Raw genomic sequence first — 15,788 nt, forward strand, 5'->3', positions numbered from 1 at the left:
AATTATAATGGAAAAATATAGCTCAACAGAAAAATATGATACAAGGTCATGTTTGTCAAGAATGAGTAAATGCTGATTGCTTTCCTTTTTCAAACCCCCATTTTCCTTGGAAAATACAATAAAGAGATACAATCTATTTTAGTTTATTAATGTTTATTTGGGCTGGAGCGATAGCAGGGCTGGAGCGACAGCACAGCGGGTAGGGCGTTCGCCTTACAAGCGGCCAACATGGCCGACCCGAGTTCGATTCCTCCGCCCCTCTCGGAGAGCCCGGCAAGCTACCGAGAGTATCTCGCCTGCACAACAAAGCCTGGCAAGCTCCCCGTGACGTATTCGATATGCCAGACACAGTAACAACAAAGTCACCAATGGAGACGTTACTGGGCCCGCTCAAGCAAATCGACGATCAACGGGAGGGCCTTTACCTTTACCTTTACCTAATGTTTATTTAATACTAAATACTAGCTACCAGTCATTAGGATCAGCTACGTTGTTTAATAAAATCTTCCTCCTCGAAGGAATTAAAAAAATTAATTTATTCTTACTTTCTTCACTATCCTATATTATGCTGTTTTATTTAAGATAGGTTTACTTATTAATATTAAAAACCCTATACAGTTTCTTATTGCTGTTGAACTAAATTACTATAAACTTGTAACTTGAAATAACAAATTGATTTTCTTGCAATTCTTATGGACAAAAGTCTAGAATATGGATTAAATTCAAGGTATCAATAGAAATACTTTGAGACTATTTCAAGGAGCACTTATTTCCTTTCTTTCTCCTACTCCCAACTCCTACTGCCTCTTGAGTTACATTGCTTGACTCATAGTCCCTCCTCCATCTTCAAGGCAGCAGCTCTACTGTATCATTTGTCTCTAGAATCAAATCTTTTTTTGCTTCCTTTAAAAAAATAATAATTTTGATTAAATTAAGCTCACATAAATAGCTGTGTATCATCCCCTTTCTCAAAATATTTACTTCGATCACATCTTTTGTTGTTGTTTTGTTCTTGGGCTACACCTAGTAATACTCCTGGTAGGACTTGGGATCATATGGGATGCCAGGGATTGAACCTTCGGGCCAAATACAAGGCAAACCCCTGATCACATCTTTAAAGCAATTTTTTTTATTAAAAATTTTTTTGATAGTGAGACATCATGAGGTACAGTTGCAGACTTACACATTTTTGTGCTTGGGTTTCAATTATACAATGATCAAACACCCATCCCTCCACCAGTGCTCATTTCCCACCACCACGGATCCCAGTATCCCTCCCACCCCTCATCCCCCATCCCACCCTGTCTCTGTGGAAGGGCATTCCCCTCTGTTCTCTCTCTCCTTTTGGGTGTTGTGGTTTGCAAAAGAAACATTGAGTGGCAATCATGTTTGGTCTATAGTCTACTTTCAGCATGCTTCTCCCATCCTGGGAGGATCCTCCCAACTCCTTTATTTGGTGTTCCCCTCTTTATCTGAGCTCCCTTTTCCCCTAGTATGTGTGGTTGGCCTCCAAGTCATGCAGTAAAATTCCTGGTACTAATCTCGGCCATTCTTGGGTGTTAGTTTCCTATTTTGTTACTTTATGTTCCCCAGATGAATGCAATCTTTCTATGTCTATCCCTTTCTTTCTGAGTCATTTCGCTTAACATAATACTTTCCATGTAGTACCACTTGTATGTAAATTTCGTGACTTCGTCTTTTCTAACAGCTACATAGTACTCCGTTGTGTAAATGTACCAAAGTTTCTTTAACCAGTCATCTGTTCACGGGCACTCAGGTTTTTTTCCAGGTTCTGGCTATTGTAAAGAGTGTTGCAATAAATAGACAACTGCAGATGTCACTTCAACTATACTTTTTTGCCTCTCTGGGATATAGTCCCAGGAGTGGTATTGCTGGATCAAATGGGAGCTCAATTTCTAATTTTTTGAGAATCATCCATACTGTTTTCCAAAAGGGCTGAACCAGTCAGCATTCCCACCAACAGTGAAGGAATGTCCCTTTCTCACCACATCCGTGCCAGCACCGGTTGCTTTTGTTCTTGTGGATATGGGCCAGTCTCTGTGGTGTGAAGTGATATCTCATTGTGGTTTTGATCTGCATCTCCCTGATGATTAATGATGTGAAACATTTTCTCATGTGCCTTTTAGCCATTCGGATTTCTTCTTTGTGAAAGTTTCTGTTCATTTCATCTCCCCATTTTTTGATGGGGTTGAATGTTTTCTTTTTGTGGAGTTCAACCAGTACTTTGTATATCCTTGAAATTAACCCCTTATCAGATGTGTAGCTGGCGAATATCCTTTCCCATTCTGTAGACTGTCTTTGTATTTTGGTCACTGTTTCTTTTGAGGTGCAGAAGCTTTTTAGTTTAAGATAGTCCCATTTGTCTATCCCTGTTTTCACTTGCTTGGCCAGCGGTGAGACATCTTTGAAGACACCATTAGCTTCTATGTCATGTAGGGTTTTGCCAACTTTTTCCTCAATGTACCTTATAGATTCCGGTCTGATGTTGAGGTCTTTAATCCACTTAGATCTTACGTTTGTACATGGGGTTAGGCAGAGATCTGAGTCCATTTTTTTGCATGCAGCCGTCCAGTTTTGCCAGCATAATTTGTTAAAGAGGCTTTCCCTGCTCCACTGCACTTTTCTTGCCTCCTTATCGAAGATTAGATGAGCATATGATTGAGGGGAGATGTCAGTGTATTCAACCCTGTTCCATTGGTCTGCAGTTCTGCCTTTGTTCCAGTTCCATGCTGTTTTAATTATTACTGCCTTGTAGTAGAGTTTGAAGTTAGGGAGGTTGATTCCTCCCATTTTCTTTTTCCCAAGAATTGCTTTAGCTATTCGTGGGGGCTTATTGTTCATATAAATTTCAGGAGTGTTTGCTCCACTTCTTTAAAACAATTTTTACGGTATTATGAATTCATACAAAGAATCAGGACTTAGACAGTTTTAGCGCTATTATTTAGACTATGACGTTTCCCAAACAGTGGCTCAGACAAAAAAGAAGTATATTTTAAGACCTATGAATGAAAGTTCCAAGTTGGAGAAGAGACTAGAATGACAGTACTATTCTTTTAGATAAATGATTCTTTTCTACAACATTCCTAAGGTAGAGCCCTTGTCCAAATACTTTAAATTGACTTTAGGAATCTCAGGAATTGTATCAGGCTTCCATCCTTTAAGAAGAAGGAAGGGAAGAAGAACAAAGAAATGGAGAGTACCTATTTCGTCTTTATACTGCTTTCCCAGAAACCACACCCATGAACTCCATGTGTTTTCTCATTAACTCTTGGTTGGATACAAGGGTTGGAATGGAATTGTTTAGCTAACTATATTGATGCCCGCGTAAAATTGGAAAAGGAAAATAGGAATGGACTATTAGGATCAAAATTTAAGTATATTTAGAGGGCCTCCCTAGAGTTGCTGGAAGTCACCAGGGCTAAATCCATGGTGCTTGGGAGACCATACACTGCTGGGGGATCAAACCCAGGACCCCCATGCATGCCAGGAAATCAGTCCAATCCTTTGGACATTCTCCCTGGTTTCTACACATCAGCAATTTATAAACTTGTATCTATGGTGTACTTGTCTTAAAAATACTTACGTTATTAAGTAAGTTATTATATCATCTCTTAGTAAGATTACTTAACAAAATAAAAAGGTTGACTTTTGATTTTTAAGAGTTAGGTATCTTTCCTTAGTGTGTGTGTGTGTGTGTGTGTGTGTGTGTGTGTGTGTGTGTGTTATGTAGTAGCTGTCCTGAATCACAATACTGTCATTGCTGGAAAAAAAATCTTGGGGGAACTGGATATAGAGATGATCCATTATACCCCCTAAAGATGAGAAAATTAGTTGGTTAGGATTTCTGGCAGAAATTTGAAATAATCTATCCTAAAACAAATGCATCTTATTTGGGGAGGGGGTAGTTGGGCCACACCTAGTGGTGCTCAGGGTTTACTCCTGCTTCTATGCTCAGGGGTAACTCTTGGCAGTGCTCAGAGGATCATGTGCAGTGCTGGGGATTAAACTGCTTTCGTATCCCTGCAAGGCAAGTGCTAAAGCCCTGCATTAGATTAGCTTTTCAGTCTAAGAAATACCCCCTTTAAAACAAAAGCACAATATAAACTGGGGTGAAGAGCTAGTTCAGCAGCTCTGAGACATGTCTGCATGCACTGATCTCCATTTGGTTCCCCTGAATCACGATTCCTCAAGCATCACTGGGTATAGCCTGCGGGCCCACAGCACTGCTGAGTATGGCCCCAGACACCTTTGAGCTCTGTGAACTGTGTAATCCTAGCGTTGCAGGACCCCAACAACACAAGATCCTCTGGCCTTGGCATCGAACCTTTGACCCAGTGGCCAAGAATCACAGGGAGTGGCCCCCGGGCCTTCTGAACATCCCTTGAAAGACCACTTTTCCAAATAGAGGTGCTATCCTCTAGAGGAAAACATGTAAGAATACTGCAGGAAGCAACTAGCCCACCTTACTTATTAGCTGGAATTGACTTTGGCATTTCTTAGCCCTAAAATTTGAAATTATCAGTTGTTTCTAACATGACATCCCACTGGATGTTCCTCCAACCTCAGCCTGAAAACTTCAGTACTAGAGAATGTCCCGTATTCACTATGGTCCCGTGTCATTATTATAGAGCTACTTTTATTTTCGTTTTTTTGAATGTTGCCTTGTTGATAGCTAATACATTTTGAAATTATTTGACAGAAACTAAAATTGGGGCTGGAGAGATAGTACAGTGGGTTGGGCACTTCCTTTCATGTGACTCTCCTGGGTTCAATCCCTGGCATTCCATATAGTTCCCGAGTACTGCCAAGAGTAATTTCTGAGTGCAGAGCCAGGAATAACCCCTGAGCATCATCACCAGCCCACCAGGCATGGGCACCCTTTGACGCCGTCCCCCCCAAAAAAAATCCAATCCTGAAATAAATTAAAATCAAGGCTAAGATAAAATAACTAAATCATAAAAGGATAATGCAGTGTGATGATGACAGTTAAGGAATGTCAGAAAAACTCAAATAAAGGGAGGCTATTGCATTTGAGTAGAAGGTAATTCTGAGGTTCTTGGAAGCAACTGGAAGGTGAAACCCAAAGGGTTCTCTGTCTCCTGATCTCAGACAAATGAGGCGCTCATAGTTTTAAGAGAAGCAACTACTTTCACATCCCTGCTTCATGAGGAATTACAATAAAGCTCTTTGTAAAGTAAAAGGCCCTCCCGTTGATCATCGATTTGCTCGAGCGGGCCCAGTAACATCTCCATTGGAGACTTTGTTGTTACTGTGTCTGGCATATCGAATACGTCACGGGGAGCTTGCCAGGCTCTGCCGCGGGCGAGATACTCTCGGTAGCTTGCCGGGCTCTCTGAGAGGGGCAGAGGAATAGAACTTGGGTCAGCCGTGTTGGCTACTGCTGTGCTATCGCTCCAGCCCCAAAGCTGTTTGTACAGTTTATATATATATATTTAAATTTTTATTTTTTTTGTTTTTTGTGTCACACCCAGCGATGCACAGGGGTTACTCCTGACTCATGCACTCAGGAATTACTCCTGGCAGTGCTTGGGGGACCATATGGGATGCTGGGAATCGAACCCGGGTCGGACGCGTGCAAGGCAAACGCCCTCCCCGCTGTGCTATCACTTCAGCCCCTGTACAGTTTATATTTTAAGAGGCATAATGAATAGTGGATTTTTTCTAGATGCTTTAGCAGTTGTTTTTTGGTTTTTGAGCCACACCTGGTGATGCTCAAGGGTTACTCCTGTATTCAGGAATGAATGTAATCTGGCAGTACTTGGAGACTAGGGACCACAAGGGATGCTTAGGATTGAATTTGGGTCAGTTTGCTTGTCAGTATGCAAGACAAGCACCCCACCGACAGTACTATCGACTCCAGCCTAGAGAAAAATTTTATATATTTTTTCCAGTTCTAAAATTTATATTTGTTTATTTCAAAATAGATATTATTTCTCTTCTGAGATTTCATATCTATTTATTACTAGCTTGTTTTCTTAGGGCATCATTGAAGGTATAATAGATGTCTCGTGTTATTTTTCTCAATCCAGTATTCAGTTCAAATAAGACTGTATCTGAGAGTAGGAATCTGAGAGAATGAGACAAAATCATTAAAATCTTTTTTGGTTACCAGTGACAGAAAGAGCCACTTGAAACTCTCATTCCTGAAGATTCTCTCTGGTTTTGTAGTTCATCAGGGATGAATAGATTCAGGGTTCAAGCAATCTCACTACTAACTCTTGGCTTGATTCTGTTTTCCTGTGGATGGTATCTCCATTACCTGGATCCCTATGTGGGAAGCTAACTGTAGCACTTTCAGCCTCACATTTTCTACACTCAAATCCACCAATATCAAGAGAGGGCTTTTATCTAGCGTTTTAAGCAATCTTGGAATTAGCTCTTTGGGAACAGTGAATTGGCCTGAGTGGAGTCAAAGTTTCATTCCTGGTGGGGAAAGAGTGCATTAAAACTCATTTGGGCGTGGGGATAGAGCAATAAGGAAGGACTTAGAGTACGAAGGCCAAAGGGCATGGCTCCTTAAGAAAGAAAACCAGAGAACTGCCAGGAAAGAAACAATAGTAGCAAAGCAAATGTGCAAACAATTTTAGGTTTGAAAGAGGATACTGGCTGAGAGAAGACTGAAGCAGTAAGGAATGATGCTATCATAGTGGGATAGATGGAATGAAATTGATTATTAAAGCAAAGAATATAAGGATTGAGAAATGATTATTAGGTTCATTCATTTCTGAGATGAAAGAAGAAAATAATGATGAAATAAAAGATAACATAAATAAAAGTGGGATGTTGAAGATTTGTCATGTAGTTTCAATTTTATTTTGTTTGGGGGCCACACCTAGCGATGCTCAGAGCTTACTTTTGGCTTTGCACTCAGAAACTATTTCTGGCAGAGGCCATATGTGAGCTGGGATTGAACCCAGATCAGCCTCATGCAAAGCAAGCACCCCAACTTCTCTATCTCTCTGGTTCCAAATACCTTCAATATATATTTTTAAACATGAAAGGGTAGAGTGTTATTATCATTAGTTTTAGGTTTGGGGTCATATCCAGAAGTTCTCAGGGCTAATTCCTTACTCTGTGCTCAAGGATCACTCTTGGAAGGGCTTGGGGTACCATATGGAGTTCTGGGGATCAAAGCTGGGTTGGCTGTGTACAATGCAAGCATCCTACACTTTCTACTTTCCCTCTGGTCCTTGGAATAGTGCTATTAAAAAACAATTTAAATATATCACATCAATTATATCCCATACAAATAAGTTCTTTGTCAGGGTGGGGATTTGGGGTACACCTGGCAATGCTCAGGGTCATTCCCATTTAGCGCTAGGGGAATGGACCTGGGCCTCCCATCTGCAAAGCATGCACTTAACATTTTATTTATTTATTTATTTTTGCTTTTTGGGTCACACCCGACGATGCTCAGAGGTTACTCCTGGCTCTGCACTCAGGAATTACCCCTGGCAGTGCTCAGGGGACCATATGGGATGCTGGGAATCGAACCTGGGTCAGCTGCATGCAAGGCAAACACCCTACCCTCTGTACTAGCACTCTGGCCCCTGCATTTAGCCTTTTGAGCCACCTCTCCTGAAGATGAATGCTGAAGATAAATGCTATAGCTAGCATATCAAATGATTGCATTCTTTAGGTTACTAATATCACTGTCACTGTCCTCCTGTTGTTCATCGACTTGACAAGCGGGCCCAGTAGCGTCTCCATTGTGATACCTGTTACTGTGTTTGGCATACTAATATCATGTTTACAAAATTTAGCATGAATTTATTTAATATATATGACACTTTAACAATGCATGCTATTTCACAGAATTAGTTATATCACGGACCACTTGTCCATTCTCCTAAAAAAGACATTTACAGTGCATTCATATTTTATTTTAAATAATGCTTCAGTTAGTAGATACATAGCTAGGTTTTCCTTCAGGAATTTTGGTAGTAAAGTTTGTCTAGATGTGGTAAGTATTACTCTTAAGTGTGTTGCAAAATCACCTTTCACAAAGTATGTACAATTCTGAATGATCCCAGCCACAGAGGCATTACTAGTTGCACCTCACATCATGTCTGAGACATTTTATCCTATTAACATTTTCAAAATAACATATTGAGCACATTGTTTCTGTCAGGATAGTTCCAAAAATCTTTAGTTATGCTAAGTTGTTCAATTCTCACAATAAATGCTAGGGAGATAGTAAACAGCTAAGAAGTGGCAGAACTAGTATTTGAAACAAGGAAACTTGAACCAGAATTTGCAAGGTTGGTTACTAAGCTCTATTTCCTTGTAATCACTTTTGATGAACACTAACACTCAAGTGTTCGTACAACTTGTATATATGTGCGAGAACTTCAACAAATTTTGAGGGGATAGTACTCTTCTTTTAATATCCCCCTTATATCCCCCATAATTGAATAGGGTAACTATGATGAATCTAGACACCTCAGATAATCTGAATGATAGATTGCTATCACCCATACATTTTATTTTTCCTGTTTCAGTTTTTTGGGTCACAACCAGTCATGCTCAGGGGCTACTCCTGGCTCTGTATACTCAGCAGTGCTCAGTGGATCATACAGGATGCCAGAGTTGAATCCAGGTTGGCTACATGGAAGACAAATGCCTTACCCACTGTACTACTGCTCCAGCCCCCTTATTCATACATTTTCAAACCTCTTTCCCATAGGTAAAGTTTAGAAAACAAAGAATTAAATCACTTAGGTATTAAAAATGTAGTAGTTTTTAAGTAAAGTAAGTAAGTAAAGGCCCTCCCGTTGATCATCAATTTGCTCGAGTGGGCCCAGTAACGTCTCCATTGGAGACTTTGTTGTTACTGTGTTTGGCATATCGAATACGTCACGGGGAGCTTGCCAGGCTCTGCCGTGCGGGCGAGATACTCTCGGTAGCTTGCCGGGCTCTCCGAGAGGGGCGGAGGAATCGAACTCGGGTTGGCTATGTTGGCTGCGTGCAAGGCAAACACCCTACTGCTGTGCTATCTGGCTACTTTCAAAATATGGCAGTGCCTCCCCCTCCCCTGGCTCCACCCCCACTTGTTGGGTCAATAGTTGAATTGAATTTTCCCAATAACTCAAAACATACCTTCTGATTACACTTGAACATCTGAAAAGTAGGTATTACTTTGATCTGAAGAGTTTCAGCTAACTCCTAAGGAGAGAAAAAAAATAGCATGGAGTTACAATTTTGGTTCTTCTTTCTGTGCCATACATGGTAGTCTCAGGAACCATGCCTGATGGTCCAGAGACAGCGGACACTTCATAGCTTCTCCTTTCGAGAACTTTTCTAAGAGATTTTTGTTCTCAAAGCCTCCAAGAATATTCCAGAAAATGACTGTTCCCAGGAAGACTAAATTTTCTTATCCCAGAGCTCAGAGAAAGTGAGAGATGGAGGCTGAAATAGAATAGATGCTAAAGTTGAAACGAGCAATGCTGTCTCTTAAAGATCTTGGTCACGGTCACGGTCACGGTCCTCCCGTTGTTCATCGATTTGCTGGAGCGGGCCCAGTAACGTCTCCATTGTGACACTTGTTACTGTGTTTGGCATATAGAATACGTCACGGGGAGCTTGCCAGGCTTTGCCGTGCGGGCATTCATCAAATTGATGTCACAGGTCATAAATTTCAGGTATACAATATATTTATTTGATATGTTTCTACATGGTAATATGACATACTAAAGTAATGGGTACCATACTACGTCATTATCATTATAGTATAGCATTCTTGTCTATTATAGTTTGTGTGGCATATTTACTATCTATTACAAGGGCATACCCTTAAATATCATCAGCATTATGTCCCTGGTGACCACCATCTTACTCTCTACTTTTTAAAAAAAATATCAACTTTTTATTTTCTGTGGTTGTGTGTGTTGGTGGGAAGGGTCCACACTCAGTGGAGCTCAGGGTCTACTCTTAGCTTTGTGTCAGAGGAATGTGTGATGCCAGGGATGGAATCCAGGCCCCAAGCAATCAAATCATGGACTTTAGCCCTTTGATCTATTGCTCTGGCCCAACAGTTTTGACGTAGATTCCAGAAGTAAGTGATACACACCTTCTCGTCTTTTCCAGCATATCTTATCTCACTTAGTGTAGAATTCTTGTGTTTTTGCAAATGGTGGCCTATCGTCCTTTATAAATAATCAATGCTTCAAAGAGCTTGTAAAAGATGACAGAAGGGTTCCTGGTATAATCCAATAGGGAGTAAAGTTATTGCAGAAAATAAGAAAGAGGGGCCTGGACTGATAGTGCAGTGGGTAGGGCATTTGCCTTGCATGCAGCAGCGGACTTGGTTTGATCCCTCACATTCTATATGGTCCCCCTGGCATAATTCCTGAATGCAGAGCCATGAACATATCCAAGGGTGCTTTTCACAAAAGGTTCCTTTGAAATTCTTAGTGAAGGGGCCAGGAAAATAGTACAGCTGCTGCTCCCAGGTTATTTGCCTTGCACACTGCCAACTTGGATTCAATTTTTGGCACCCCGATGGTCCCACAAACCTATTCCTTACTGCAGATCCAGGAGTAAGTCTTGAGCACTGATGGTGTGACCCAAAACATACCCCCCCATCAAAATTTCCAGTGAGACATGGAATAATAACATAGTCTAGCAATTTTAATAGTTTTGTAACTATTAAAAACTACATGAGTCTTTTAAGTCCTACTCTTCTTTTGTGTTATTATTTATAATAAAAATAATAAAAAATAATAAAACAATAAAAATACTAACAATATAATATTAATAAACTTAATTATTATAATAATATATTATTACAACAAACATATACACAAATAAACATATCTATTATAATTAATTATAAATAGACAATTATTAAAATATTAATACAATAATAAAAATAATAATTAAAAATAATGGACTGGAGCTATAGCACAGTGGTAGGGCATTTGCCTTGCACGCGGCCGACCTGACTGAGCCGGGTTTGATTCCTCCGCCCCTCTCGGAGAGCCCGGAAAGCTACCAAGAGTATCTCTCCCCCACGGCAAAGCCTGGCAAGCTACCTGTGACGTATTTGATATGCCAAACAGTAACAATAAGTCTCACAATGGAGACTTTACTGGACCTGCTCGAGCAAATTGATGAACAATGGGAGGACAGTGCTACAGTGCTTTTTGGGTCACACTCAGTGATGCTCAGGGGTTACTCCTGGCTATGCACTCAGGAATTACTCCTGGCGATGCTCAGGGGACCATATGGGATGCTGGGAATTGAACCGGGTCGACCACGTGCAAGGCAAACGCCTTACCTGCTGTGCTACTGCTCCCATTCCCAGTGCTACTCTTTTTCACTATCCATCTTTGTGAAAGCCTTGGAGTCAAAAGATGAGAAAATATGTAAAGAATTACAATTATTTTAATCAGTTTTTATTGCATTTAGTAGGCAAAACAAAAATAGCCAGCCATATGGTTAGCACAAGTGACTTTACCTTCTAATATACTATCGTTTAACAGCACCAAATCTCTTCCCTGCCACCCACTAACACAGAGAATTATAATTTTCTCTACTACAGCAATATCAACTAAATAGGAAATTATTATTAGGGCACTGGGCATATTATTTCACTCTCAGAGACTAATAGCTGTAATAGAGAAGAACATGTATTGGTGAAGTTGTGGGGAAATCTGAACGCTCACAAACTGCTGGTAGAAATATTAAATGGTATTTCAGCTTTGGAAAATAGTTTCTTCAGATCCCCAAAAAGTTTAACAGTGAGCTACAAGATGAACCCAACAATTCTATTCCTACATAATGAACCCAGGAGGAATAAAAACAAATACATATGCTTATGTCAGTATTATTCATAATAGCCAAAGCTACAAATAATCCAAATACTCACATATAGGTGAATGAATGAATAACGGGTGGCATGTTTGGACAATGGAATGTTATTTGGCAATAAAAAAGAGTGAAGCATTAATACATGCTGTAACATGGTTGAGTCTTGAAAATTTAAGCTAAACTTTAACTAAAGAAGTTAGTCATAAAGGCTGTATTGGGCCACACCTAGGAGTACTCAGGGACTGTTCTTCCTGCAGAAATCCAGGTAAAGATTGAGACTTGTATGCTTATATACCTGTAATAATTATTAGTCTTGATGATGTTTTGGGGACAATGGAGTACTAGGGGCGGAAGTTGTGCTTCTCCATGCAAAGCATGAGCTCCAGCCTTTGAGTGTCAGCCTGGGAAACTAAATTCCATTTATATGGAATATTCAAGATAGGCAAATATAAGACAGGGAATATTTGTAGTTGCCTAGGGGCCGGAGTGGGTATTGGGAGAGCTAGTGTGACTGCTATAACCCCAGAAACACATCTTTCTGGAGTGATGAAAAGTTCTGAAGTTGAATGTAGTGATTGTTACACAACTGTGTGAATATGAAAAAGACAAAGATATGATTATTCTGACTGTGTATTATCTGAATTAACAGTATATTATTCATCTTAAAAGGAATTTTAAAAGGACTGGGGTGACTGGAGAGATATTTACAATGGATAAAGGGCTTGCTCTCCACGTGACCTACCTAGGTTCTATCTCTGACACCCCATAGGATCCTGCAAACTTGTCAATAGTGATTCCTGTGTGTGTAAAGTCAGAAGAAAACCTTGAGCACCACTAGGTCTGTCCTCGTCTCCCTAACAAAAGAGGGCTGGGTGTCACCTAGAAGCAGAACACTTGCCCTGTATGCGTGTGGTCCTCATTTTGATTCCGAATATCACACACAAAAAGAAAGCTGCCACACATATAAAGTTTGAAGGAAATGAAATCTGTATTATGTTCTGGGCACTATATCATATGTAATTCATTTGTAATCTCATTTCATACTCTATTTAGTGTTATTGATCTATTCTTTTACATGTATGTCATATGTTTATTCATTAGTCAATGAGGTGATATTTTATGCTGAATCAGATAACAATTTTATTATTTTTTCCTTTTTTTCTTTTAAACATTGTTTTAAGTTTTTTTAAAATTTTATAAATTAGTTCATGGTATTTCATTATATTTAATATTCAAACACCAATCCCACCAGCATTATACCCTCCCACCACCATATTTCAGATGTGTTTTCCATCCCCAAACTCAATCTCTGTACCAAAGCAGAACCAAAATAATACATTTTGTATTGTTTGTTATGAAAAACCGCTGAAAATGCTACAAAAAAAGTATCCTTAGAGGAAACAGTATGGAGGTTGTTGTATTTCACCCAGGGACCATTAAGCCCTTCTATAAGAGATCACTAACATGTTGTTAAAGGTTGAGACTTGTGTGCTTATATACCTGTAAAAAAAAGTATATTTCCCTCTAAGATTGGTTGTCTCCTACCTTGAAACCTATCAAATGTGGTGCAGTAATATTGGAATATGGGTAAGGTGTGTGGTTTGATGTATCGTGTGGCTGTGAATGTGACCAGGCAGTCCAGAAATAGATTCACTCATGGGTGATTCTCAGCCAAGAGTGTGGAGAGAGGCAGTGGGCATGGCAGTGGCTGGGTTCTTTGAGAGGTTTGGCTGTCGAAGCTGGGTCCCATGGGGCGGGGCGGGGTCTCATCCGCCCCACTCCAAGGAGGCACAAGTAAAACAGCCTGGCCTGGGGTCTGGTGGCATGGTTATGGCGAGTGTCATGTTATGCTCCTTCCCAGGAGAAAAGGATGTGCAATCTGCATTATTAATCTACTCTAAGCTGAAAACACTTAAGTTTACAGAGGTGACCTATTAATAGTTTACAAAACTATTGAAAGGACAGAAGAAAAGAATAATAGACCTTTAGCTGTTTTAATGCTCGACTTCAATCCGACATGCCAACAGGCCACTTGTTTTTGCTACTCTTCCTCTAATTAGTGAACAAATGTTAAAGGAAATAATTTTATAGACACATTACCTCTATTAATAAGTCACATTTTGATTGAGAACCTGAGGATGGTTATTTGGGGGGAGGTTTTTTGGGGGGAGCAAGGGACAAAAAAAAGGATTTTCAGGATTTTTTTGGGTGATGTTTAAGAACACAAACAGCATATACACGCATAACAAAAAATAAGGTATATTAAAATGTCTATCATGTATTGAATTAGGTTCTATAAATTGATTAATTTATCACAGTGTGAAAATCATTTACCTTGAACACAACATCTGGAATTATCTGCCTAAACCAACTGAGTGCAACCAGATTTGGTAGCTGAATCCAGAGCAAGTGGTAAAAAAATGTTGAAAGTGATCGGTGAAATATACCAGAATATAATAGGGAAGAGAGACAAGCAAGAGAACCACTTATTTTGTTTGATTTTTTTTTTTAGTACAAAATATACAAAATCATCTCTGAGGGGGGTTTACCAGAAGCAGTCATAATTTAAAATTGTTTATATAATCATTCAGTGCTCTCAATGAGATATATATATATATATATTTTTTTTCTTTTATGATCGCACTCAGCGATGCTCAGGGGTTACTCCTTACTCTGAACTCTTGAATTACTCCTAAAGGGGAATGGGGGGGCCATAAGGAATGACCAGGTCAGCTGCATGCAAGGCAAATGCCCTACCTGCTGTACTATCACCCCGGACCCTTAATAACATATTTTATATTACATGAAGAAGTTAAGATCTCACCCAGGAATCATCCACGTCTACAGTAGCAAACAGTACATTCTGGTACTGCAGAACCATTGCCTTCAAAGTAAAAGAAAAAAAAATCTCTTAGTTGTTTAATGTTAACATTAAAACACACACTGAAAGCATGATTAGGCAAAACCAAGAAATGAACATAAATGTTTAAAGAGCTAAGCATCCTTCTGGCCTTTAACATTTGCCTGAAACTTGTCACAGTAAAGTCAAAAAGTCAAAGGATACTGAGGTCAAGTAAATATCACTGCATACCTAAGTCTAAAGCCAAATGGAAAATGAGAATTCCTAATTTGAAAATGACAAAAAGGAATGATTAAATGTCATGAGTCTAGACTTACCCCATGGGGTGGAGGAAGAGCTCACGATCACGATCAGGACCATCCTGTTGTTCGTCGATTGCCTCGAGCAGGACCCAGTAACGTCTCCTTCATCCTAGCCCTGAGATTTTTTTAAAAAGTGCCACATTCAAGGCTCTTTCAGGGTTAGGAGAATGAGACCCATCATCGTTACTGGTGTTTGGCATATTGGGTACGCCACGGGGAGTTTGCCAGACTCTGCCGTGTGTGTAGGTTACATTCGGTAGGAGGGAGAGCTACTAGCTCTTTTTTTTGCCCCAGATGGGGAGTCTGTCTTCAGAGGTCTTCAAAAGAAAGATCTTGGAACAAATTTCCTAACCCTTAACCGTCTCCTATTGTTAGGCTTTTTGGGGGTGACCGTGTTCTGGTGGTGGTAAAATCCTTGCTGTGGCTGAAATGATGTACGCTTATATGTGCTAATATCATTGTTTTCTGTCCTTATTTATTCTGGGCTTTACTGTATAGATACTTTACAGATTCCATTGCTTGGGGCTGGAGCAACAGTACAGCAGGTAAGGAGCTTGCCTTGCACACAGCCAACTGGGTTTAATTCTTGGCACACTACCTAGTCCCAAGCCCACCAGGGATGATCCCTGAGCACAGAGCTTGGAGGAGTAAGCTCTGTGCATCTTGAGGTATAGCTAAGAAAAAAAAAAAACCCAACACCAACGAAACAAACAAAAACAAACTGAAAAACCCAGATTCTATTACCAGCTAGCTTCTAGTTAGGCTATCCCAGT

At 40.0% G+C, this 15,788-nt stretch overlaps 1 protein-coding gene across 1 annotated transcript in view; it reads right to left on the reverse strand.

Annotated features, from left to right (window-relative positions):
- Nucleotides 1–15,788, reverse strand: part of LOC130026348 (thioredoxin domain-containing protein 8-like) — a 43,433-nt gene that overhangs the window by 16,274 nt on the left and 11,371 nt on the right. Inside the window, exons 2-3 of the mRNA XM_056117121.1 lie at nt 14,678–14,737; nt 9,142–9,207 (exon numbers count right to left, since the gene is read on the reverse strand). Coding sequence (XP_055973096.1) covers nt 9,142–9,207; nt 14,678–14,737 — 126 coding nt within the window. The remainder of the gene's footprint in view (nt 1–9,141; nt 9,208–14,677; nt 14,738–15,788) is intronic.

The sequence above is a fragment of the Sorex fumeus genome, unplaced genomic scaffold (assembly GCF_029834395.1).
Source record: "Sorex fumeus unplaced genomic scaffold, SorFum_2.1 ptg000034l, whole genome shotgun sequence".
NCBI classification, from domain to species: Eukaryota; Metazoa; Chordata; class Mammalia; order Eulipotyphla; family Soricidae; genus Sorex; species Sorex fumeus.